General features: G+C 51.1%; 1 protein-coding gene across 2 annotated transcripts in view; it reads left to right on the top strand.

The window, feature by feature from the left end:
* The first annotated feature begins 3,894 nt into the window (after positions 1-3,894).
* The window catches only part of SRL (sarcalumenin), a 97,410-nt gene continuing 74,039 nt past the window's right edge, over positions 3,895-27,265 (top strand). Inside the window, exon 1 of one of the 2 annotated variants that reach the window (XM_075132855.1) lies at positions 3,895-4,034. In XM_075132855.1, the coding sequence (XP_074988956.1) occupies positions 3,974-4,034 (61 nt within the window). In that variant the 5' untranslated portion in view covers positions 3,895-3,973. The remainder of the gene's footprint in view (positions 4,035-27,265) is intronic. The other variant, XM_075132856.1, reaches the window with a different exon arrangement.

The following is a 27,265-nucleotide window of genomic DNA, read 5'->3' as shown; positions in this document are numbered from 1 at the left end:
TGCAATTATGGGGGGGTGATGACACCACTACCCCACCACTCTCCGTGGACACCTGCAAGGGGGGAGGAGCACGGAGCAAGGAGGATGAGTTTTTGGAGGACAAAGAGGAGGAGGAGGAGGACAGTGCACAGGTGGCAAGTGGGGAATCTGTTTTCCCCCTAGCCAGGAACTATTCTTAATGCTGGAGCCAATAGCCTCCCCCCACTCCCAAAGCATGCTCTGGGACCATGAACCTGGAGAAGGCACTTCTGGTGAGTGAGAGCTTGATCGAAGCCACGCAGTGTGGGGTGGCTGGAAACCCAGCCGTGCCAGGCCGGGCTGTTTGCATTTAGTTTAAAGGGCTCATCCCTGCTCAGAGCCTCATCGGAACCCCGCGGTGTGTGTGTGTGTGTGTGGGGGGGGTTGTGTGAAGCGATCATCCCAGAGAGGCCGCAGGCTGCCTGCAAGCTGAATTCTGTTGCCTGGCTGCATGTGATGGCTCACTCACAGCAAAGCGGCAGGCACTTCAGTATAAGAGGCAAAATGAGACCTTGTACAGAAAGAACATGTGCTGTGTACTATGAATTGCCTGTTTCACTGAGAATTTTCTCTTTGTTCTCTAAAATGTATCTTTTAAAATACGACCCTCCCTTTTTCTCCTCCCACAGCAGGTGCAAATGTTTCAACGTGGCCCCTATCTACTCCGTCCCAGAGGCTGGTCCAGATTAGAAGGCGGAAAAAATGAACTCAGGATGACATGTTTGCTGAGCTCATGCAGTCCTCCCACACTGATAGGGCCCAGTTGAATGTGTGGAGGCAAACAATTGCGGAGTCGCATAAAGCTTTCCATGAATACGAAGAGAGGAGGGACGTGCACGATGAGAGCGGGCAGGATGCATGGTCAAGCTCATGCAGGAGCAAACTGACATGCTCCGCTGTATGGTGGATCTAATGCGGGAAAGGCAGCAAAACCACAGACTGCCGCTGCAGCCCCTGAATAACCGCCCTCCCTCCTCCCCAAGTTCCACAGCCTCTGCACCCAGACGCCCAAGAACACGGGCGGGGGGAGGCTATGGGGACCCACACAGGCAACTCCGAGGATTGCACAAGCAGCAGAAAGCTGGCATATCCTAAATTTTCATTTGGTTTCTGGACTTGTCCTTTCCTCCTCCTCCTCCCTAACCCAATACCCCTGCTCCCCCCGTTTGGCTTCTGATTTCTCTCAATGTTTTGTGCAACAAATTATAAAGAACGTTTTTAAAACAATTGTGACTTTATTTTCTTTCATCTATATATAGGGGGCGAACTTTAAGAGAAACAAACACAACTGTCACACCATACCCTGGCCAGTCATGAAACTGGTTTTCAAAGCTTCTTTGATGTGCAGCACGCCCTGCTGCGCTCTTCTAATCGCCCTGTTGTCTGGCTGTGCGAAACTGGCTGCCAGGTGAGTTGCCTCAACCTTTCACCCCGCCATAAACGTCTCCCCCTGTTACTCTCACAGATATTGTGGAGCACACAACAAGTAGCAATAACAATGGGAATATTGGTTGTGCTGAGATCTAACTGAGTCAGTAAACTGCGCCAGCACGCTTTCAAATGTCCAAATGCACATTCTACCACCATTCTGCACTTGCTCAGCCTATAGTTGAACTGCTCTTTACTACTGTCCAGGGTGCCTCTGTACGGCTTCATGAGCCATGGCATTAAGGGGTAGGCTGGGTCCCTGAGGATAACTATAGGCATTTCAACATCCCCAACAGTAATTTTCTGGTCTGGGAAGTAAGTTCCTTCCTGCAGCTGTTCAAACAGAGCAGAGTTCCTGAAGATGTGAGCGTCATGCACCTTTCCCGGCCATCCCACATTGATGTCTGTGAAACGTCCCTTGTGATCCACCAGTGCTTGCAGCACCATGGAAAAGTACCCCTTTCGGTTTATGTACTGGCTGCCCCGGTGTTCCGGGGCCAAGATAGGGATATGCGTTCCGTCTATCACCCCACCGGAATTAGGGAACCCCAACGCATTAAAGCCATCCACAATGGTCTGCACATTTCCCAAAGTCATTACCCTTGATAGCAGCTGGTCAATGATTGCGTTGGCTACTTGCAGCACAGCAGCCCCCACAGTAGATTTGCCCACTCCAAACTGATTCCCGACTGACGGGTAGCTGTCGGGCGTTGCAAGCTTCCACAGGGCTATAGCCACTCGCTTCTCAGTTGTGAGGGCTGCTCTCATTTTGGTGTCTTTGCGCTTCAGGGCAGAGGACAGCAAGTCACAAAGTTCCATGAAAGTGGCCCTATGCATACGAAAGTTTCTCAGCCACTGAGAGTCATCCCATACCCGCAACACTATGCGGTCCCACCAGTCTGTGCTTGTTTCCTGGGCCCAGAATCGGCGTTCCATGGCATGAACCTGGCCCAACACCACCATGATCTCCCAATCGCCACATGCCGTGCCGTCTGTGTCCGTGTCCTCATCAGTATAGTAATTGCGCTGTCGTCGCTTCCTCGCCCGGTTTTGCAGGTACTGCACATACTGCTGGATAATGTGCGAGGTATTTACAGTGGTCAGAACTGCAGTGGAGATCTGATCAGGCTCCATGGCTATGGCGCCTGCATGGGTAATCCTGGAAAAAGGGCGCGAAACATAGGAGAGCAGGGTGGCAGCGGAAGCTGTGCTGTTCAGTTCACGGTAGCCGAACAACGGCGGAAAATGGTTGTCTTCTGTGGCTTTCACGGAGGATGGAGCCCAGGACAGACAACATGGAGAAGCTCGAAGGGTGGCAATAGCGGGAGGGCAGAGTTGGCGGTGGAAGCTGTGCTGCTCGGTTCACGATGGCCGAGCAGAGTTGGCAGCAGAAGCGTTCGATGAGGAAGAGGAAGAGTAGATAGTAGAGATTACGTGGGAAGATGAGAGGAAATGAGAGGTGGATTCATAGTAGCAGGAGCGCAGCGGTGCACCGTCTGCTGAAAGCAGTATGGCCTCTGCACGCCAAAAAGGCTCGAAATGATTGTCTGCCGTAGCTTTCTGACGAGGCACACCCAGAAACACCCGCGAAATGTTTTTGCCCCATCATGCACTGGGAACTTAACCCAGAATTCCAATGGGCGGCGGGGACAGCGGGAACTGTGGGATAGCTACCCACAGTGCACTGCTCTGACATTTGATATTAGCCTTGGTACTGTGGATGCACTCAGCCAAATTCATGTGCTTTAGTGGAGACTCAGAAGATTGAATGTATAAAATAGCTTCCGAAAATTCGAATAGAATAATTTCGAAATAATTTCGTACTGTAGATGTACCGTGAGACTGCTTGGTGCCTCAGTGACATAGTGGGGCGGAGTGGCCTCCCACTGAACCAGGGGGGGCGGAATGATTGCTAATGCACTACACCCCCTGGCCGTGCTCTCAGCCCCAGGGACACCCCGCCCCGCAGCCCCCCAGCTGTGCTCTCGCACCGGGGACACCCCGCCCCACAGCCCCCCCCGGCCATGCTCTCAGCCTCGGGGACGCCCAGCCCCACAGCCCCCCTGGCTGTGCTCTTGCCCAGGGACGCCCCGCCCTGCAGCCCCCCCGGCCGTGCTCTCGCCCTGGGGACGCCCCACCCCCCTGTTTTATGCACTGCTGAAGGAGCTCAGATATTACGGTGATGGACACGGTATAAGGAGCTGTATGGAAGAGACTAGTATCCCCAGCTCCCCACCCCCATAACCCTCTCTCTGCAGTTGTGCTGTCACCACCAGGAGCCCCTGTTTCATGGTATTTGTGACAGTTAGAGCTGAGTGTAACCCCGTGAAAATCCTCCAGCACACTCACGGGGCGGGGGAGGGGGCCAGGGTCCGAGACCCACACTAGGGAGGGGGCACGTCAGGCAGACTCTGTCTGTGCAGGGCTGTGCTGCCGCCCAGTTGCCCTAGTGACTGTGGCCTGTCCCCTTCTCCCAGCTGCTGTATAAATAGAGGTGCCGAGCAGCAGAGAGCTCCTGGCAGCCACCATGGAGGGACTGAGGCTGCTGTGCTGCTGTGTGGCGTCTCTCCTGCTCCTCGGGGCTGCAGGTAAGGCCCGGCTCTGCTCCCCACTGCCTAGGGGGCCGGGGCCCTCTGGACACTGTTGGGGGTTGTGCACTGTGTGTGCTGCAGTTCCGGGGCCCTTCCCTTGCCTTAGCCGTGCCCCACTCTGCCAGCTTCCCCATTCTGTGTGGGCACAACAGGGGGATTGTCTGGCCTGTCCCCCGCTCCAGGGCAGTGACTGTACCCCCAGCCCATGGTCGGGGTGTGCAAGCCACACAGGGCTGGGGCGGTTGCTTCGAAAGCACTGGGCACGGCTATTGGGCATGAGTAGAACCCTGTGGGGAGCCATCGAGCTCGGAGGCCCCCGGGGGTATCTTGGGTTGAACTGACCCGGGCAGCCCCCCCATGCCTTTTGGGGGCAGCCGCCACGATGCAGCGAGGCCGTCCTGCAGCAGGCAGGCGTGTGGGGTGTGTGTTCCTTTTCTGTGTCCACGTCGCATGCAAAGGGCAGACTTTGATGCTGCGGGTGGGTTATTTCTGCGCTGCGGCTGGGCACTATGTTGGGCCTGCCCTTGTGCTGGAGTCACTCCGGAGTCGGGGACTCCGTGGATGTCCCAGCCATGGGAGGCAGCACAGGAGCACGGCAGCTAGCCGACGCCTGATCTTTTGTGTGTGCTGCACTGTGGGAGGCTGGGCTGGATTTTGCAGTGGGGCGTGGTGGTGGTGTGGGGGGGTTCCTCTCCGTTCCCTTGCCCTGATGTTGCAGATGTGCCAGGCAAAATGTAGATGCAGTTCAGCATTTTGAGTCACTTCCTCAGGGCCTCCCCTCGGCCTCCCACTCTCTCCCTCATGCATAGGGCAGTGACCCCATGCCGCCATGGGGCCCAGCTCCAAGGATTCCTGGGCTGTGTGTGGCTGCTTCCTGCAGGCTTCTCTCCTTTGGGGTGCTGTCAGAAGCGTGGGGCAGTATTACCCTTGCTTGCCCTTGAGTTAATTTGGTCTCCCTTTGCTACACTGGCTGGGGCTGCGTATCCCAGGCGGCTGCAAGGTGGCTAAGTATGGAAACAGCCTTGTAACTGGACGCCGAGCTCCCCACAGCCCTCCCGCCCCTCCTCCCTCTCCGCTTCCCCAGCCTCTCCCACCATGGCCATGCCCAGCTGCTGCCTTCTCGCATTGTCACACAGGGGACTAGCAGAGGGAGTTTTATCCTTTTAAGGACATCCTTTATCATTCACAAGAACAAGAAGGGAGAGGGGCTGACAGATCCTGGCTCTCCCTCCAGTGTGCCCTGGGTGCTGAAGGTTATTCCCCAAGCTGAGCATGAATGTGGATGGGCTTGGCTCCGGGAGGGCCAGGAGAGGACTCGGCCCTCTTTGGCTGTGGAACAGTTCGGTAGCTGCTACTGCAGCCTCGGGGCTGGGGCGAGGAGAATGGCCCATGGAGCCATGTCCTGGGGCATCCATCAGCCCCTCCCCTGTGCCCATTGATGCTCAGAAGGGGTGGAGCCCTGCACGGGCGTCTGGTGTCCTGAACCACATCAGCTTGGCTGCATTGCACTCTGGAGTGGTGAGGAGCATTTGGACAGTCAAGGTCCTTCCGGAGGCCACCTCTATATGGACCATATGGGTGGGATTTGGTGCAGGTCTGGCAGCACCGGTGCTAGTGCAGCCTGGACATGGTGCCATCAGCACCTGCTTGGGCATGCCCAGGCCATGCGACACTGTCGCTGGCAGGGCCCACCAGTGCCCAAGCTAGAATGGCAGGAGTCCCCCAGATTCTCAGCATGGGTGCTCAGAGAGAAACTGGGACCATGTCATGGTGGGACGCGCAGAGCACAGCATTCCATTGCCTCACAATCCACGGGTGGAGAGGGCACAAGTGGCACTCCAAGGGGGCTGGCAGGGAGCTGACTGGGAACTGTCAGACGCATCCTGGATCCCTTCTCAGCTCTGACCTCCCACCTGCTTCTCTGGTCCGTAACCTCAGGGCTGTCCCCGAGCCCAGCTGTCCTGTGTACCTCACTCCGCCACACACTGCATGTGCAGGTACCACCCTGCATGTGCCACTTCCTCTGCTCAGACTGCTGGGTGGCAACCCTCCCTCACGCTCCAACACGGAGACACCTGGAACCCATCCCCTGCTGCGGCCTGCACAAATCAGCTCGTGATGGCCATGGCCCTGTCTCTCCCCACACCCTCCCTCCACTCTGCCAAGTGTGCTCAGCTCAGTTCCTAGCTCCCCTCCTTAACCACTGCTGCTTTGCTGCCACCGCACCAGCTACCTGCCTCCTCTCGCTTGCCCATTTCCCATCCCGAGCTTATGTGCCATGCAACACACATGGTCAGTCCCATTGGAATCATTTGCATACTGGAATCCTACTGGTTTCATCATTATGATGTCACAGCCCATGCCGCCTGGGCCATAGCCTTTACAGAGGGATGGGAAAGCCCTACCAAGACTTGAGGTCAGGGATGCGTGTTTTGCTCCTCCCCTTCCTCCTAGCAGCGACAGATGCAGGGAAGGGTTTCTCCAATGGGCTGGGAAGGAAATGGAGAGATTATTATTTCTATTTTTATGTACTTCGGAGACACTCAGATGCTCCCCTCACTGAGTCACACAAGTATTTAGAAAGGCAGCTGGTTTCTCCGGCAGCTACTGCTGAGCCCACCAACCCCTCAAACAGGAGTGGCACTTCTCGCTCTGTGTTAGTGACTGTACACAAGGGAGGAGTTAATTTCTTCTGTACATGTGGGGCCTCAAATAATCTGCCTTGCCCATTTTTAAAAAGCAATTCAGTTTTCCCCTTTTAAATAAATGCAACACTCCCCCTCCCCCATGCACACACACATACACTCCCTGCTGTGCAGCATGCACCTGTCCAACTCTGAGTTCCTTGCTCGTTGCCCGTCCCATCACTCTAGCTGCGTCTGTGGCAGGAATACCATGGGGAAGTCACAGAGACGCTGCATAAGGCGTCTTGTGCACTGTCTACAAACCCTTCCCATACCAGTCAATGCCCATAATCAGATCAATGCCTTTTGCAGTCCTGTCACTATAGATTGTATCATCCCTTATATGTGCACCTCAGTATCACAGCTGGAAATTGTGCCTTGTTCTGCAGTGAAAAGAGTTTTCATCAAGGGCCACCGCTGGTTTTCCATGGCTATGCATTGTTCTTAGGATTCCCAGGTATATGTAGCATATACAAGACTGAGCCATTGTGATGCCAGGGACTAGACCAGGGCAGCATCTCTTGCTGGGGGGCTCGGATGGGCTTGGATAAAATAAGGCCAGCTCCAGCCAGTGCCTTTGTGGAGCTACAGGATAGTTTTTCCCTCTTCCCTGACTATTTCTCTGCTGCTCTTTTGTGCTGGTGTTGCTCTGTGTCATGTGACAGTGGTAATGAATCACAAGAGAGAGCCACTTTCTTCTAGCGTGGAACAAGGAACTTTAATGGACTACAGGAAACGGTATCATTCCTGAACCCCCTCTGCAGAGCTACTGTCTCAAACCCTCTCCAGCCCCATCAGGTTCCTACTACAGATTTAAAGAAACACGCATCCCCTGGCAGCAAGAGAAAACCGCCAACATCCCAGGAGACAGTGTATGGAAGATCAGATGTATGAGGAGGAATGAGCAAGGCAGCTAAAAATATAGTCTGGAAAGGAGAAGGCTCCAGGGACACAGGGTTACAGCCTATAAAAATACCTGCAAGGGCTTAGATATTGCAGCAGAACCTGAGAATTCTGCTGTGGGGCCATTTACATAACTTGTTGCAAAAGATCTCTGGCTCTGCCTTTGGCCTCACTGGCAGTGGTGTGACCTGCTGAGTGCCATGCAGCTTCTCCTGATTTACACTGTTGGGTTGGAAGTAAGAACAGAATCCACCATGAATTATTGGAACAAGTTACCAAGGGACAGGGGTGGATTCTCCATCAGTGACAATTTTAAAATGAAGACTGGATGTTTTCCTAAAGGATCTGCTCTAGGAATTATTTTGGGGACATTACCTGTTCCATGTTCTACAGGAGATCACACTAGATGAACAAAATGGTCCCTTCTGGCCTTTGAATCTATGAACCTATGTTCAGGTCATGTCCAGTTAGGAGTTCCTGATGGGCCTAGTAACAAAGAGGTTATGTAGGTGTCTTCATGGTGCTTTCGCCATCAGAGAGGCATTCCACAAGTCACTTTTCAGCCTGTATTAATGGGGTGTCTTTCACATTACGTTTTTCCTGTTTTCTTTCTTTTTCTAATTTTAGTTTATGAGATTTTGTCTAATTCTCCAGGTTTTAGGTCTATATTTGACGGCTTATAGTAGAAACATATTCTCTTTGCTATCACATCACCGACTGTATATTTTTTATGTATTTTGGCTTCCGGGGAAGATTATTCCCTGAGATTCCTACCATGTAATGAAGCATTTAAGGAACAACATAATTTATGATTAAAAATAAACATCATTGAGGTAACGGTATAAATGAAAGAAGAGAATTGTTCATACTTGACCAATGGCAGCATAAGAAGCTATGACTTGACTCTAAGGAACGATACAACTAGGGTAGAAACCAGGAATAGGGTATTTAATAGCAAGACCCAGACAGCAAATAGAGATGGTAACAATTTGTCTATACAAAGAGGTGTAGGGGAGTTTGTAAAAAATGCTTTTTTTTGGTCAAAAATGTTTGCATGTGTGGTTGGTTGTTTTTTTTCAAAAATCTCCACTGATTTTCCAAAAAAAAAAAAAAAAAAAGGTGCTATTTTTTCATTGAATTTTCATTGAATTTATTACAAGTTTTCATTTTTCAAAAACAGACTTGTCAGTAACAGAAAAATTTCAGTCTCCATTTTGAGAACCTTTTTGATGAAACATTCAACTTAAAAGATTTCGCAAAAAAACCCAAAACAAACAAACAGGAAAAATGGGTCATGTTCGAATCCTGCAAAATGGAAAGAATGTCAAAATGTCAACTTTGTTTTTCATTTTTAAATTTTATTATTATTATTATTTTATTTTATCATCAGCGTTGCTCTCAAAGGAGAAGGGTTGAGATACTTTCACTGGTAGTGTTTAAGAGCAGACTGAATAAGGTGTTAGCAAGCAAGAGAGCAAATTCTGTACAATTCAGGTTTGACCAAAATGGTCTTTTCTTCTGTGAGTCTCTGATTAAACTGCAATTACATGCCATGTCGTTGTGACAGATGTCAAACTAAGAATCCTGAGAGTCAATTCTTCTCTCAGATACACCCCTGCAGCCCCATTAATGCCAACGAGATTGCCTGGGTGTGGGCAGCAGCAGAGTATTAGTGTTTTAAAATTAGAATCAGTTGTCTGATTCTTCAGTGATACAGATTGATTGTTGATTGATAAGACTGAAGACATTTATAGAAAATAAGTCACATTTTACACCATGTAAAATATTGGCTGATGCATGTTACAGTCTGAACTGGGTACCTGTAGAGATTTGTTGGAAAACCTAGTGGGAATCCAGCAGAACCCCTGGATGGGTCATCTGCAATGAATTAAGTGGATCTAACACCTGAATGTCTTTTGCTTGAGCTGAAGTACCAGGTACATTAGTTCAGAGGCAGGAGCAGACTCATAGACTTCTCTATATGGCCTTGCCACTAGAGGGGGACAGAGCCGCACCATTTTTGAGTGGGTTACTGTGGTGCAGTGGTTTTCAGTCTGTGGTCCACAGACCCCTGGGGCTCCACAGATTCCGCACCTCCATTGGAAATTTTTTAGGGGTCCGCAAATGAAAAAAGGTTGAAAACCATGACTCCACTGGTATCCAAACCTTATGCTGAAACACCCCATATTAGAGCTGAGAAAATACTTTCATATTGGAGCTGCTGTGCACCCTTGTAATGCTCACTTTCAATGAATGGGCTCACAGGCAAGAAAACTCAGAGCAACAGTGACTTTTAGAGAATATTCCCAGAGATCAACTTTCAAAGGTGTAAATGGGAGTATTTGTGCCAGATGCCTGATTCCAAGGGTTATGCTCCTCATCCAATCAGGATAGGGAAATAATACCATGTGACCTAGGTGTGCAATCAAAATGAAATCAAATGTTGAATGCTGGAGTACTCGCAAAAGAGCTGCTCGCAACCAACGGAGCAAGAATTATTCACCCAGGGGGTGTGTGTGTGTGTGGGGGAGGATTCCAGAGGAAATGGATGCTGGAAAATTGTAAGGCGCTCGTTCACAGTTCCCAAACAGGAAAGAACCCCCCTCTCTCCTACTCCCCCTACACATGAAATTCATCAGCTAATAATCCCTAAGAATCATGTGTTCAGCTCTGATATCATTGTGCAGCAGCTGCTGCAATTTTATCTCCTTGGGATAGACCAACAGGTGTGAGATTACATCACACAGTAACGCTACAGTATGCAAACCCATATATGGGCCGGGCCGGTCTGTGGCTGTGATCACAGGTGCTGCTGGGCTCGGTTCTTGGGATCTCCTTGGGTGTGAGGCCATCTCTCTCAGCTTTTCTGGATCTTTTTTGTGCCTAATGTGGTCTGTGCTTGTGCTGTAGACATAGGAATGATATGGCCTGAAGAGCTGGAGGGTGGGTGGAGGAGAGGCCAGGCCAGAATGCAAACAGGGTCATTGTGAGTCCAGCTCCTAACGTACAGGTCTCCATCTCACCAGGGGCCTCTCATTAGCTATTTCAGCAGCAGAGAAGTCAAGGACCTACATGCTCACTGATGGGGCTGTCCCTCTCTAACAGAACTGATCAGATGGGTGGGGTGCTGCCTGCTGTCTCTGCTGCACCATGCTGGCAGGTGAACGGAGAACCATGGCTTTTCTAGGCTGTCGGTGCACGGAAGGGGTGGCACGACTCAGCCTGGCATGCTAGTGGGGAGCCGGGGGGGGGGGCAGGTGGAGCACAGCAAGGCCCTAATGGAAACTCCAGCTGAAATTGCAGTCAAGATCATTAAGTGTTTCAACTCCACCCAGCCAAACCTGAGTGAGTGGCACTGCAACCCTATGAGCCAGGTCACAAATCCACTCACACTGGGTGGTGGGGGTGGCCCGTGCTACGCAGCAGGTCAGACTAGAGGATCTGGTGGTCTCTTCTGGCCTTGACCTCTATGGCAATGACTCTTGTGGAACCTACTGGAATATCCACCAGGGAAGTCAGTTCCTGGTGGGAAGAAGGGTCTGTCTTGGCAGGAGCTGGGTATGGGGCCTTCAGAAAAGGGGCCAGGTCCCCTACTGACCAGCCGTTCAGAGACCAAAGTAGGTGGCTTGGCATCTTGGTGGGCTTCAAGCAGCTCCACGAAGGCATAGCTTGCTCGGCTCCCCCCTCCCCTGCCTTTCCCCAGTCTATACCTACCTGCTGAACAGGAGGGTGGGGGTGTTTCAAACAGACATGTTTGGTAATGTTTGGGTGGACTGTCTTACGGGCCCTGTGGCACGAGGGATGTTGCTGAAGTGCCATTTCTACATTGGAGCTAAGTTCTCATAGTTTCTGGTGCTGCAGAAAAACAACCCTTTGGGCTAAAATATCACCAGCTCGTTGTGAGCAGAAAGGTGACGTTTTTGGTGGCTGTTTGCTCAGCCATTTTGAGGCAGGTAAGAGTGACAGCACATTTCCCACCCCCACTCCCTCATGCCCACCCATTACATTGTCCAGACACTTTTTTATGCTTAGATGATTCAAAAATGGCTGAATTTGAAAGCTTCAGATGCTTCAAAGGCTGATGAGGACGGGTCTGAAGAGAGAAATAACAAACTTTGGAGCATCTGATTGTAGCTTGTGTGCTTTTGCACTGAGAGGTGACAGGGTGAAGTAGGGCAAACAGAATGCCTGTGCTAAAAAGCAGGGCTTGCTGCTATTCTGGTCACACCTATGCACTCCCTTCCCAGCCTATGGCACAGACAGGATTGACTGTGTTTCAGCATTGGCATTCTGCTTGTTTAAGGTGTGGACTGGCTTGCTGGAAAGTCACTCTGAAATCATGACTGTTTTTAGTGCCATGAGCACACAAATTAATTAATTAATTCACACAGTGCAGCCAGCCTCTTCCAAATCTCCAATGGAAAATGATGACAGCTGTGTCACCGAGGCAGGAGGAGAGAGTTGCAAGGTTCCCCACCAGCTGAAACCCGACGTTAGGACAGTAGTTTGTACCCGGAGGCAGAAGTGTAATGTACAAGTGTCAATGTGGCTGGCTCTGTGACACAGGCACAGAAAATGAGCACAGGGCCCCAAGCTTCGGCTTTTCAAAACCAGTTTGCTCCAAGTTACTTCTGTCAGAAAAGGTGGCCAGTAGGAGGTGGTGGGCGGTGCTGAACTGACCCCTAGCCCTTATCCCTGACAGGCACTAGTGATGGGCAAACTTCCAAACAGCTTTCACCTGCCATGCTCCCTTTCCCTCAGAAGTGAAATAATTTTCTGTGGTAGATACGCCATTGAAAGATGAGGAGAAGTGGATTGCAGGGAGCATGTCTCCTGACCTCCCTCCTCTCTGCTGTGATTCTCTGCAGCTCCCAGCCATGTGCTGAGCTGAGACTGAGAACTGGCTTTTCTCAGAACCGTAGTGTGGTGCAACATAGGAGTGCAGGGGGCTCTGGTGTGAAGACAGTGGTTCACCAGTAGTCCCGGACACACTGCTGAGAGCCACTGCATGTGAAGGACTAAAGTCTGCAGGCCTGCTGACTGAGAAGGGAGTGCTGCAGAAAGGGCAAGTGCCATAAATTAGAGATCTACTGGACTAGAGGGGTATTTGTTAGATAGGTGGGAGGCCTTGCCTTAGTGCAGGGTCCATGTGGGGAGCCGATGGTACTGCTGTGCTAGCCAATAGTTCACAGAATCATAGCAAGGTAGGGCTGGAAGGGACCTTGGGAGGGCATCAAGTCGAGCCCCTTGGGCTGGGGCGGGGCCAACTAAACCTGGACCATCTCTGACAGGTGTTTTGTCCAACTTGGTTTTAGAAATCTCCTGTGATGGGGATTCTACAACGTGCCTTGGAAGCCTGTTCCAGAGCTTAACTCTCCCTATGGTTAGAAAGTTTTTCATAACATCTAACCTAAACCTCCCTTGGTGCAGATTAAGCCCATTACATCTTGTCCTACCTTTAGAGGACATGGACAACAATTGATCACTGCCTTCTTTATAACAGCCCTTAACATATTTGTGGATGGTTGTGTGGTCCCCCGTGACAGTGCACCTGGCTTTTTGAGGCCCACTATTGAAGGCCCTGCAGTCCTACCACACCCCGGCTCAGGAAGGAACAGTGGAGGTACGTCCTCCAGGCCTGCCTAGAGAGGCCTTGGGGAAGCAGCCAATCAGAGCTCAGCAGGCTCAGATAAAAGGAACTGCAGAGTCTGTGCAGATCATTCAATGGCTGGGACCAGAGGGGTGAGGAAGGGGGCCTACCTGCCCGTGTTTACTTAAACTGGGAGAAAGGAGACCAGAGAACTGTAACCCTAAGGTAAGGGGAAGATAAAGGAACCGGGTGGGAAGAGGCTCAGGAAGGTAGCAGCAGAGGATTGCAGTGAGCAGTGCATGGCTGCTGAGTGTAGGGTCCCTGGGTTGGTGTCCGGTGTAGCTGATGGGCTGGGTTCCCCATGCCCACTGGTGAAGTGGCCTAAGCCCTGAGAAAGGGATAAGGCTTGTTTAGAAGCCTGAGCAAAGGGCTGACTTTAAAGGGCCCAAGATGGGGCTGACAGCATTTATAATGGTGTTAAATATATAAAAAAGTAGTTTTAATTTATAAGGGGGGGGGTCACACTCAGAGGCTTGCCATGTGAAAGGGGTCACCGGTACAAAAGTTCAAGAACTATTGCTATAGGAGGTGCCAGGAGCAGGAAAAAGCCTGCAGCACCACACCCAGTCGCTAGGAGGCGCTCAAGAGGTGAGTGCTGCCCTGTCACATCCCCCTCCTCAGTCTTCTTTTATTCTCAAGAATAAACATGCTCATTCTTTTTTAACGTTTCCTCAGAGGTCAGGTTTTCAACTTTTGATGTTTGTTGCTCTCCTCTGGACTGTCTCCAATCTGTCCACATCTTTCCTAAAGTGTGGTGCCCAGAACTGTACACAGTATCCAGCTGAGGCCTCGCCAGTGCTGAGCAGAGCAGGATAATTACCTCCCGCATGTTACATACAACACTCCTATTAATACACGCCAAACTGCTATTGGCCTTTTGCATCTGCATCACACTGCTGATTCATAGTTAGTTTATGATCCACTATAACCCTGAGATCCTTTTCAGCAGTGCTACCACCTAGCCAGTGTCGAGTGATTCCCCGTTTTGTAGCTGTGCCTTTGATTTTTTCTTTCCTAAGTGAAGTACTTTGCACTTGTCTTTCACACCAGAGAAACAAGAAACCAAGATTCAAGAGGCAGCAGTTCCTGTCTGCCTGCTGCTGTGCGGAAAATATTCCGTGTGCCGACAGCATCCTCCCAGTGCAGCCGCCTCTGGGCTGGGGGGCGGCAGCTCGCTCCCTCACAGCTAGCTGCAGGCACTCTAGCTGGGGCACCGACTCCTACGGTGGGAAGCGGGGGGGAATACTTAGGACCTGGGAATATTAATGGCCATACTGAGTGGGCCTACTGGCTTCAGGGCCTGAAGGGAAGGAGGAGCCCCTCCTAGAGTGCGGTGGCTACAGTGGGGCTGCCTCCGTGCACCCAGCAGGGCAAATGTGGCACATGGGCTCCTGTGGGGTGGCTCAGTCTCATCTTCGGGGCTTCTGGGAGCAAGGACACCCCCAGCCCTAGCTGGGCTGTAGGGGCAGAGTAGGGAAATGCGGTGAATCATAGAATCATAGAATCATAGAATATAAGGGTTGGAAGGGACCCCAGAAGGTCATCTAGTCCAACCCCCTGCTCAAAGCAGGGAGGCTGCCAGCCTCCGATCTCACAGCTCCCCCTGCTGGTGCCCAGCCAGGCAGCGGGAGGCGGCAGCAGTGGCTGACTGGGGGCGAGGGGCTGCAGGGGGGAGCAGGCTGGGGGAAGCGAATGGGAAGCCAAGGCAGAATGTGTCAAGCTTAAGCCCTGGAGGGTGGAGGCTGATCTAGCCCTGCCTCTCCCCTGGGTGCTTCAGGCTTTCCTGCCCCCAACCAGACCCTGGCTCCCTCCCCCACAGTCTGCCCCAGCTTCTCTCTACACCTGCATGGAATGCTCTGCCTGCACCTGGTCGCTGAACTGTCCCCTATGCTTCCGCCAGCTGCGCCCTGCAGCAAGGGCAGCGGGGAGCTGGGCCATCTGTGCTCGCTACTCCAGCTGTGGGACGACCCCTAGTGCAGGGAGCCGATTGGGCTTTGCCCTCAAGCTCAGCTCGGGGCCTGTAGGACACCCCGCTGACTCCACAGAGGAGAACAGGTTTGCTTGTCAGTCAGGGAAAGCCCCTGCTTGAGGAGAGCCCCAGCGACTGCATCAGCAGCAGGGTGGGCGGCTGGGTCTGAAGTGCTGAACTTGCCCTAGCCACCAAGTTTCCTGGCTCCATTCGGAAACCAGGGCTGCCGGCTGGGATCCACGCCATGCACGGGCGGGAGGGTGTAATTGGCCTTGAGCAAGGCCACGAAATGGAGCTGTCACCGCTCAAACCTCATACCTGCATGGAGAGCTATTTTGGGGAGATAGGCCCAGGGTTAAATCATTCACACCTTTCAGTCCGCTGGCCCCTCCCCCAGACAGGGCAGGAAACGACAGCAGGGGGGCGCACACACATAGGCTCTCTGCTTCTACACCCCTTATTTTAACCCCTGACTTGCTGCTGGCGCCTGTGGGTGTGTCAGGGCCAACTGCAGCCCCCCTTGAGCACGATGAATGGGTCACTGGGGCTCGGCTGGCTGGAGGGCAGCTCCCAGCTGCGTCACTTGGCACCGTCAGTCAAAAGGGCTTAAGCCTGACACTTGTATAACTGGAGAAAGCATCTTAAATTCCGATGAGAAGGAATGCTCTTGAGCACCTGATCTGCCTCCAAACTGGGGCCTGGACAGCAGAGAGTTCAGGAAAGCCCTGAGACCGCACATGCTTCTCCTCAAATTCAAGCCATGTTTGCAGACTGGCAGAGCCCTCTCCCAATGGGTACTAGTGCAGATGACTGCCCCCAGCCTAAGGGAGTTGCTCCCTATCTGACCCCGGCACAGGCTCCAGGACCCCAGCCCGAGGGAGCTCCCTCCCCATCCGATCTCACGCAGACACTGTTAGTGAACGCTTTCCATGAATTCTTGGTACGTCTGTGACTCCAAATCCCTGAGCTCTCACTGCTCCGGCAGTTAGGCCAGGAGAGTGGTGCCCAAATTTCTCCTGTCACACCTGCCCGTTACCCGTAATGGAATCTGTGGCTCCCTCAATTACTGCACAGCCAAGGCTGAAAGTGGAGCTGCGGGTGGAGCTGGGGCTAGAGGCAGAGCTGTCTTGGGGGCAGAGGGGGAATGAGGGCAGAGCTGGACTGGGGGCAGAGCAGGGGGCAGAGTGGAGCTCCGGCTGTGGGCAGAGCTGAGTTGGGGGCAGAGCAGAGCTGGGTGGTGCTCCCTCCCCACCCCTCTGTGGGGACTGGCCCAGACCCTGCCGAGTTTTCTCCCCCACCCCCAACCCCAAACATTCCTCTGTGCTCCCCTAGCGGGGAAGTTCCTCAGTTTGGGGAGCACTGGGTGTGGAGTACAGGCCTTTTGTAGAGCTCTGGCTCTGGAGAGGAAGTTTGTCATTCTGATCACTGATCAGGGCGTCACTGCCACTGACAGTTCAGAGGAGTGGGTGGTTTATTTAAGCTGGAATCTGATAATTCCCAGTGCATCTGATGAGACCTTATCTTGGACCCCTCCAGCCCTGGAAGCTTTGCTCTCTCTGCCTTCAGCCTTATTCATCATGGCTCACCTCCATAGGGGAGTGGGCAGAGAGGGCTCGGAACCTGATGGTACAGCACCAGGGTACTGTGGTGATAGGATCTTTGCAGATGTTGTTGAGCTATAAAGATGGATTAGCTAGAAAGGAGCAGTGCAGCAGCAGCAGGAGGCAGATGGTACCTCTCCTGAGGCTTGCTGCATCCCTATTGTTCACTGATTGCCCTGCTGTCATGGCTCATGGAGAGCAGAGTTTAATAAGAATGGACTCTGATTTTTCATGTGCTTTCCTACATTAATCTTAGAGGCACAAGGGAAGGGAGCTGGCCAAAGTGATGCTGAGAATGGAGAGGCAAATGCACCTGAGGCCAGGTCTACACTAAAAATAGCTGGATAGACCCAGCTACGTCACTCAGGGATGTGAAAAATCCACGCCCTTGAGTGACGTTGTTAAACTGATATAACCCCTGGAGTAGACAGTACTAGAATTCTTCCATCAACCTAGCTCCCAGCTCCTGTGGATTAACTCTAGCAACAGGAGAACCCCTCGCCTCGCTGTAGTGAGTGTCTACACTGAAGCATACAGTAGTGCAGCTGCAGCGTGTCTAGTGAAGACATGGCTATAGGAATTTTTGTTTTGTTCTATTTCCCCCTGCTCCGCTCAGCATGAGATAAAGTTCCCACCAGCTCAACAGCTTCCACCTGATCTTTCCTTCAAAAATGGATCTGTGTTTGTAACCGCCTGCTTTAGTCACCATGGGAGCATATTCACTGAAACCTCCCATAACTCCGGCCCATACCCAGTCTGCCCTGTGCATCATTGTACCACCGTCCTACTCCATTCTCAGCCAGTGCATTTCAGGCCTGATCAGCAGCTCCCCCTCCTATATCAGTCCCAAGCTCCCACAGCTCTGCCAATGCACCTCACCGCTGATTTGCAGCCCCCTTTTTCTACCAAGCACAGTTTGCCGAGTCTCCAAGTCCAATTCAATAACATTGTATCTTAGCAAAAAGAAAAGGAGTACTTGTGGCACCTTAGAGACTAACCAATTTATTTGAGCATAAGCTTTCATGAGCTACAGCTCACTTCATATCCGATGAAGTCTTAGTTAGTCTTTAAGGTGCCACAAGTACTCCTTTTCTTTTTGCGAATACAGACTAACACGGCTGTTACTCTGAAACCTGCATCTTTCTATGTGGATTTTATAAAGTGCTGAATAAGTCTTTGGGAGGTATCTTAGCAGTAGGACTAGTTGAAAAATTTCCATCAAAACTCCTTTTTTGATGGAAAATTGGGTTCTAGACTGAATGAAAACTTTCTCAGAAAGTGTCTGCATCCTTTGAAACTTTTTGATTTTTTTTCCTTGTCTGAAAACCCCAATTTTTTCAGTTTTTGTCTCAAAGAGTTTTGGGTTTTCAATGAAAACTGAATATTCTGTGCTGAACATTTCAACAAAAATATATTTTTTCCATTTTCAATGAAATATTCTGTGAGGGTGGGGGAAATCCCATTTTCTGACTGGCTCTGCTTTAGTAGTGCCTTGTAAGTAAGTGCTCTGAATGAATGATTGGAGTTGAACTCCTCTGAACTATTGAGAGCAGCAGGTCTGGCTGTCTGCCGCTAGAAAGATAATTTCCTGTAGTTTTCTCACAAGGTCTTCTATTTGACCTCCAAGCTGACCTTGCTTTCAAGAATCTCTGATGCCCTGACTCCAGGGTGGTAATATTCAGGCAAACACATGTATGACATTTTGGTAGCTAAGCTAAAATTGTATTAAATTACAAGAATAAACTCCAATCTAGTAGGACTCAATTTCTGAAGTGTAACCTCCTTGTACGAGATATTCCTGCTCCATGGGAGAGGGAGCTCTGCTTTTATTCTGCCCCCTAGGAATAGTGTTTAGAGCATGGATGTTTTCTCATATTGGTGTCTGTAATGGAATGCTAAACTGTATTACACTGTTCAGTCACTGTGTATAAAATACCTTTATTTAAGCTAACAGCAATACCTGGCAGTGCATTAAAGAATTTTATGAGGAACACATCTGGTGTGAATCTTGCTCAGAAATAGCTCTGTAGCCAGCCTATATCTGATACAGGAGCATGACATGGTGTCAGACGTAAAATAGTGCCAAAGGAGAACAGAAACAGCAGGAAAACAACAACAAAGGTTGCAGATGGAAGGAAAAAGAGATAAAGGTTGCAAGATCTCAACTTGTTGCTCTTCAGTGCCCCAGAGCACTTCAGCTTTGACAAACCTTCACAATGGACAGACTGGAAACAGTATTTTGAAAGATTTCAAAGAGCAAAACAAGGTCCACCAAGAAACTGGAGATATACGGGTATCTTCTTTAATTTTATGCTATGGGGAAGCAAGCAGAGCACATCTTTAAATCCTTTGACTTTGCTGAAGACAGTCAGAAAGATGATTATGAGAGGGTTCTGGCTATGTTTGATGTATAACTTTATACCTCAGAAATGTGACTTATGAAAGATCATGTTTCCATCGGGAATTCAAGAACCAGGGAAAAATATTGAACGTTTTTATAAGAGCTCTGCATGCATGGGCTGAAAACTGGGATTTTGAAACTGCAAAACATGAAAATATCAGACATACTGGTTATTGGGTTGACAGATAAATACCTTTCACAGCAGCTACAATTAAAAACAGATTTAAGCCTACACACTGCTATTCAGATTGCAAAGCATTCTGAATTGGTGAGACAGCAAAACTAAGAGCGACTTGAAAACCAAGACACTAGCTTAGAAGCAGTAAATAGACTTAGCATGTCTGTTAAAAATCATTATCATAAAACCCCTGAGGCTAAGAGGGACAAATTCCAGCCTACATGCACATGGTGTGGAAAAAGTCATATCCCAAAAGATAATACATGACCAGCCAGAGGAAAAAAGTGTAATAAATGCACAAAATATGGACATTTTGCAGCTGATTGCTGCACCAAAGCATTCAGGGAGTTGACTTATATCACAGACAATCAAGAACCATTGTTTCTGGGATCTATCACTTGTGACAACACAGAACCTGCCTGGAGAGTGAAATTGAACATTCATGGCAAGACTGACTTTAAAATTGACTCAGGAGGTAATGTCACAGTCCTTTCAGATGGGATTTACAATCACCTTAAACCTCTCCCAGAGCTGAAGTCACCTGATACAGCTCTGTCTAGCCCTTGAAGCATTCAGAACTATATGGGCCCGTTCACCTCAGAAACAACTTACACTCTGAATGCACAGCTTTTGTCTTTGTATGTGATCAGAGGACCACAGGCCAATAGCCTTCTCATTTGCAGTGTGGCAGCTATGATAGGCCTAGTGAGAATGGTGGACGAATTTAACAGAGGATTTGATGTTTCTGGACTCTTGAAAGGAGCTCCACTACAAAGCAACTTAAAGAGACAGTGTTGAACCATACAGTGTGCAAACGTCTCTACCAGACGACGGAAGAGACTAGCTGCAGATTTATGCAAATTCTGAGGACATTATTACCTGTTTGTAGTGGATTATTTTTCCAGGTGTATAGCAATCATGTATTTGAAAGACAACATGTCACAGTGTTATCAAGAAACTGAAGTGCACTTTTGCTCACTTTGGTATTTCAGAATAACTAGTGATGGACTACAGACCACAATTTACTGCAGCAGAATTTAAGTCATTCTGAATGAAATCTGATTTTGATCACATTACTAGCAGCCCACATTACTCACAAGCAAATGGAGAGGCTAAGAGACCTATACAGACAACCAAGAAAATCCTACAGCAAGAGGATTCATTCCTTGCTCTTCTGAGTTACAGCATACCAATAGCAGCTATTGCATATAGTTCAGCACAGCTCCTGATTGGAAAAGAATCTGAGTTGTCTTTCAGTTCTATCTTCAAAGTGGCCAGAAACAAAGAGTAGCCAAATCGGATAATAAAAAGGCTGAAAGAGCTTATGAATACTTTTTTTACAACAGATGTCACTCAGTTAGAGAACTGGCAGGTCCAGAACCTGGTGACCATGTTCATGTCAACTCGGAGGGAGAAAAAGGATGGACAACTCCAGCTGTCACAAAGAAAAAGAATTCAGTGCCCAGATCATATGTGATTGAGACCCACAGTGGGGAGTTCAACCGTTGACATTCCTCAGGAAGAACAACCAACAGAGTAAACTCTACAGATGGTGGATGCAGAACAGTGAGGAGAATAATAATAATCAAGAATTCTAGACTGACCACAGCCAGATGTTGTGACTAATGGACAGTCAGATGACCAAGTTGTTAACGTGTTTTGGGTCGTGTAATTAGAGAACCAGTATGATTCAGAGACAATTAACACTGATATGTACTGAACTTCAAAGGTTGTGTGATAGTGTATATTTTATAGATGGTAGGAATGTAGAATTTAAATGGGGAGATGTAATGGATGCCAAACTGTATTATATTGTTTAGCCACTAGGTGTATAACATAGTTTAAAATAAAAGTTAACTTGAGCCGTACCTGGCAGAGCTTTAAAGGATCTTATGATGAACACATCTGGTGTGTATCTTGCTCAGAAGTATGCTCTGTAGACAGTCCATATCTGATACAGGAGCATGACAGTGTCTAAGGGAGGAAGAAAATAACTCTTCACTGAGCAGAGAACAACAAACTCCACTTTGCAGTGAACTGCAGGCTGTGGGTGAAAGCCTGGCCCCATTGATATCAACAGAAAAACTCCCACTAGCTTCAGTGGGGCCAGGCTTCCTAAGCAAAAATCTCAGTGTCACTCTTTAGCAGGGCAGAGGAGGCATTGCCGGTGGCTTGGGAAGTGCCTCCTTCCCACTGCATTTTTCTTCATCACATCTCATTGCAAGATACACCAAGAAGGTTTTTATGGTGTGAAACAGCTGTGACCTAGAGCTGGACAGCTCAAAGGCTGTTGTGCTACAGAGCTTTTTGTGCCCATGTAACTGGTTCAAATCCAGATCAGCTAGTGTTCAAATCCAGACCTTAAGTGGCCCCTTCCCTGGCAGTCTCAGCAGAAAGGCCAAAGAAACCACTGGAGGTCCCCCTCCTGGCTGAAGCTTGCCCTTCCCACCCAGCACTGAGGTGTGCCATGGGGGCGTAGTCTTGGTGGTAATCAGCCAATGTGCCAGTCTTGGTGATAGAGATCTCTCACTCTGGCACCTTTCAGCTGCATGGAAGTCAGGTGAGGGGGACCCAGCACTGTGGCTCTGGCTATCCCCAACAAGCACAAGCTATCAGTACCTCATTGGTCTGTTCATGTTTGTACATAGCTCTGGCATGCTGTGCAGAGGAAACATTAAGCAAAGCCCCCAGCAGGGCATTTGGTCTGAGGGGGTGGGTGTTCCCCATCAGGTGCTGCACTGGGGAAGTTGCAGTTACTCACTGTGCAGCCATAATTGTATTAATGACACTGATAGTGATACACTCTGCCTCCCCCAATCGGTTCCCTATTCTTCCCCGACCCATCAATCCTTCACCCTCACCCCTCTCAATCCACTGTGGGTCTCCTTTCCCGGTGTCTCACGGAAGCTCCTCTTCCCAATGTGAACCATCCTTCAGTCTCTGGCTGTGGAGTGTTTGTCTGGGTGGAGGGGGGGTCCTGTCTGGAAGTGGGCTGGGCGCTTGGTTGGAGAAGGGGCTCTGTTTGGTTGTTGGGGTGCGTGGGTCTCCCCTTGCCTGTAGAGAGTGGAGGGTTATGTTAGGTGGGAGCAGCTGTCCCAGGGCTGGTGTAAGGACTCCACTAGAGGGCTGTAGTTCTCTTAGAGCAGCTGCTGCCATTATGAGAATGGCAGGTGCACTGGGGCATGAATGAGCAGCAGTGGCTCCATCCCAGCTTCAGAGGTGCTGGAAATGTTAATGGGGATCTGGCCTGAACGCTTTAGGGTGATGCCGTATAACAACCCCTCCCTAGTGCATCAGCGTCACTGCAGTCCATGCGTCTAGAAACCAAGCACAATGGTTTGTTTTCCTCAGCACCCAGCTCCTCGGCAGTGGTCAGAAACAGGGAGGAAGGTGGGATTGCTCTGTTAGAGTGATGGAAATGCCTTGACTGGGTCTTTCTCTTCAATGCAATGCCTCTCCTCACTGAAGCCCTTCCTTCTGCTGCCTGGGAGGCCCCCATTGGCTTCAGTGGACTTTGGCTCTAACCCACAGCCTGTCAGATTGCCGCAGAGGGGAAAAGTTTGTGTTCACGGAAGGGTTTAGATAAACTAGTCACTGTCATGGAGAAAGAGATGGGCCAGCCAGCCAGCCCAACACCAAAGGTGCACATTTTCAACTGGTACTCCTGGGTGCTGTCCCATAATCCCCCACAGCCTGCCTACCCCGATGCTCTGGAAAGGAAGGACTGCATCACTAGCTCAGGACCTGGCACCAAACACCCTGGCACCTTATTCGTTCACTCTTTTCCCCCACTTTGTCACCGGTAACTTGTCCAATGGAGATTCATGGCACAAGTGGTATCTGGTTCTAGCCTCGGGTTCCCTTCAGGCCCACCTCACTTTGCTCAGCCAATAATGAGATCTGACATGCACCTCGATGGCATTTCTCTGGTCCTCTGTCTGCGGCATGGTAACTTTTGAAGACCATGTCTGATCAATCCCAGAATTTCAGGGAATGTTCTAGGCATCCAGGGGAAGAACCTTATTGATCGGGGTGACAACCGGAACACCAGAAAAACACAGTGCCCTCTTGGTGCTGCAGGCAGAGGAGCATTGTGACATCAGAGGTAACTCAGCGAGTTATCACTCCCTTCCTCCAGTGCATTTGCATACATCAGTCCCACTGGTTGAAATGAGTCAGCTGATGAAACTGCCAGTCAGGAGAAGTGAGTTGGGAGTCTCGAGGTTCAGGGCTGGAAGAGCAGGGACTGTTTCAGATGAGACGCTATAGTGGCGCAGTAGGACAGAGGCTGGAGATTTGCACTGTGGCTCCTTTCACGCTATGCCTGGCTGAGGCAAGATCATTTACCTTTGCCCAATCAAAACTGTTCTAGTTCATCTGAACAGGGCCCATTTGGTGCAGCAGGCGGAGACCAAGTGGACACTGTCAAGGGGAGAGATGACCATGGCAGGCAGCGGGGTTAGGGTTTAAGGTTAGGGGTCTTGCAGGCAGTGAGTAATGATTAGCTGGGTTACCTCTGATATCACCACGCTACTGCTCCGGCTCCTCTGCCTGCAGCACCCTGTGGGTATTGTCATGGGGACTTGGGAGTCTCTGGCAGAACCAGGCACTGCACACAGATCTCCTGAGTCTCAGTCCAGGGCCCTAACCCCAAGGATGTCCTTCCCTTCCTGCGCCGTCGTGGCATCCACTTACGGGAATAAAAAGTCCATGTGCAGAAGTCTGCTACCAACTACACAGGTGTGACTCCCTTTGACTTCAATGACACCTGTTCCTGCTCATGGAGAGCGGGATTTGCTGCGCTGCTGAACGCAGAAGGGTTAAAGAGGAGAGCTGGGGAGCTCAGGCTGGTCTACTTCACACCACAGGCCACAGACCTTTGGAATCAGATACCAGGGAATGCTGGCGGAGCGGGGGTTCTAGCTCTGACTCAGGAGCGAGCAGATCAGCCCAGGAAAGGCCAGCCACTGGGCATGGCAGCCACTTCTGCCACTGAACACGGCTGGAGAAATGGCTCCCAGGGGAGCAGTTTCCTCAGCTCCCTTTTTCTCCCCACTCCCTGCGCCTAAACTTCCCCAGGTTACTTTTCTTTGGCCCTGCAAATGACACCATTCACAATGACCAAGTCCAATGGGCGCCCGGCTATGGTGCCAGCAGCCCCTTGTGCAGTGTGTGCTAACTCCATGCCTGCAGCAGCCCAGGGAGGGAGGGTGAGGAAATGCGGAGATCACAGGTCCTTGCTCTCAGGGGAAGCTTACATCTCTGTTCAGGAGGCAGACAGGATCCTCCAGTGACTCCACTGTTCTCAAAACGCCTTGTTCTTCAGGGCCTTGGTATGTCCAGCTCTGCCTGTCTGGGCAAGGCTCCGCAGGCGTATTTTATGACTTGGGGACATTTCCCTTGTAACTGAGCGCAGATCAGATGTTCCAAGAAGCACCAATAGACTCACAAATAGGTGGATCCCAGATCATGTAGAGCATTATAGATCAAAACCAGCACCTTTAATTCCACCTGGAAACCAGCAAGGGCCCAGTGTACATCTCTGAACACTGTAGGAGGTTCCTGGCATTGCAAGTCAAGGTTCAGGGGCCAGTCTGAGCAGTGGAAGAAGGTTTCAGCTGGTGAAATTGTGGGTGCCGTCACCGCCCTGTTTGGAACTGATGATTATTGACGTGACTGTAACAGCTGGCAGCTCCTCTGCACAGAGACAGGGAGAGACAACCTCTGCTCCAGAGAGCTACAGGAGAAACAGACACAGGTCTTGTCCCAGGTCCCGCGGCAGAGCTGGGACTAGAAACCTGGTCGTCTTGTGCTCAGTCCACTGGACAACGCTGCTGCTCTAGTTTGTGAAGCGTACCATGACTCTGCATCAGAACCAGACATGGATTGGTTCGTTCCCACATTCCTCCTTGCTCCGTTTGTTATATTCAGGTACATCATTTAAAAAAGGAACTAAGAAAGAGTGGATGCCTCAGATCCAAAAGCCCCAAGGTGACTTCAGCTCCTCCTGCACCATCTGCTGTGTGAGTAGCCTCTGCTCAGCCTGAAGCCCTTTTGCTTGTGGAAAGGTTGCTTGTTTCAGAACAGAGAGAGGATTTCATTCTTCTAACATAAGCTTTTCTCGCAGTGACAAGCTTGGGCTTGTGTGGTTAGTGCACAAAACTGCTGTAATGACTCCCCCGGGTTGTCAATAGAGTTTGATCCTAGCCCACTCAGAGCCGCACCACAGACTCCATCGTGTGAGCTAAAGGAGTAAGCTGATCAGCAGCTGTAGGCTATTATCCTCTAGGGGATTGATTACTCGAGGCAGGCTGTGACAGACACAGAGCTGGTGGGCTACACTAACACCTCACTGTGGTAGGCAAGGAGTCAGGGCTAGTGGCTAGAGCCAAAAGTGGATTCCGGGGTCCTAGCTTCAGCTCCATGAGTGACTCATGGGTAAGTTACTTCTTGGTGTGCCTTGATTTCTCTAGGTGTAAAACAGGGGTAATTGATCAAGTGAAGTAAGACCTTACAAGCAGAGATGTGCCAGCTAAGCTGAATGTTATGTGATAACTTTAGAAGACAGCATCCAGTCACACCCAAAAATTCAGAGATTGTTCTAGGCACCAGTGGGGAGAACCCTGTTGATTTTGGTGAAGTAGGAAGATTCTGTTTATGGCTGGGAAGACTGCTGCTGTGGCCTGACTGGAACGATGCATGATGCAGAGTGGGACCCTGGTGCCGGCCAGGCTGTGGGTCCCAGTCTGCCTTGTGCCACCTGCAGCATGCTGGGCAGCACCTCTTCCTGGAGCCCTCTTGATGCCAGGGACCCGCTGGGTCTGGGCACCAGGACAGACCCATCACCCAAGGTCTTGGGCTTGCCAGCAGGGAAGAGAAGGCAAGGAGGGAGGGAGACAGGGACTCCGGGAGGATCAGGCTGGTGGAGGCCGGGGGAGGTAGGAACTCCGGGAGGGTCAGGCTGGTGGAGGCAGGGGCTCTGGGGGGTCAGGCTGGTGGAGGTGGGGGGAGGCAGGGAATCTGGGAGGGTCAGGCTGGTGGAGGCAGGGTCTCTGGGGGGTCAGGCTGGTGGAGGCAGGGGGAGTCAGGGAATCTGGGAGGGTCAGGCTGGTGGAGGCAGGGGCTCTGGGGGGTCAGGCTGGTGGAGGCAGGGGCTCTGGGGGGTCAGGCTGGTGGAGGCAGGGGCTCTGGGGGGTCAGGCTGGTGGAGGCAGGGGCTCTGGGAGGGTCAGGCCGGTGGAGGCAGGGGCTCCGGGGAGTCAGGCTGGTGGAGGCGGGGGGAGGCAGGGAATCTGGAAGGGTCAGGCTGGTGGAGGCAGGGGCTCTGGGGGGTCAGGCTGGTGGAGGCGGGGGGAGTCAGGGAATCCGGGAGGGTCAGGCCAGTGGAGGTGGGGGGAGTCAGGGACTCCGGAAGAGTCAGGCCGGTGGAGGTGGGGGGGAGGCAGGGGCTCCTGGGGGTCAGGCCGGTGGAGGCAGGGGCTCTGGGGAGTCAGGCTGGTGGAGGCAGGGAGAGGCGGGGGAGGCAGGGACTCCGGGAGGGTCAGGCTGGTGGAGGCGAGGGGAGGCAGGGACTCCAGGAGGGTCAGGCTGGTGGAGGCGGGGGGAGGCCGGGGCTCTGGGAGGGTCAGGCTGGTGGAGGCGGGGGAGGCAGAGACTCCGGGAGGCTCAGGCTGCTGGAGGTTGGGGAGGCAGGGGCTCTGGGAGGGTCAGGCGGGTGGGGGTGGGGGGAGTGGTTCTGGGAAGATATCGTATAGTAAAAGTAAAAACTGAGGCACTCTTGAAGGTATTTGAGTAAGTGAGGTGCATTATGGCCTAGTGACTGATTCAGTAGTTGGGTCAATCA

Source organism: Caretta caretta, chromosome 10 (genome assembly GCF_965140235.1).
Source record: "Caretta caretta isolate rCarCar2 chromosome 10, rCarCar1.hap1, whole genome shotgun sequence".
NCBI lineage: Eukaryota > Metazoa > Chordata > Testudines > Cheloniidae > Caretta > Caretta caretta.
This window is presented reverse-complemented; position numbering and strand designations above follow the sequence as displayed.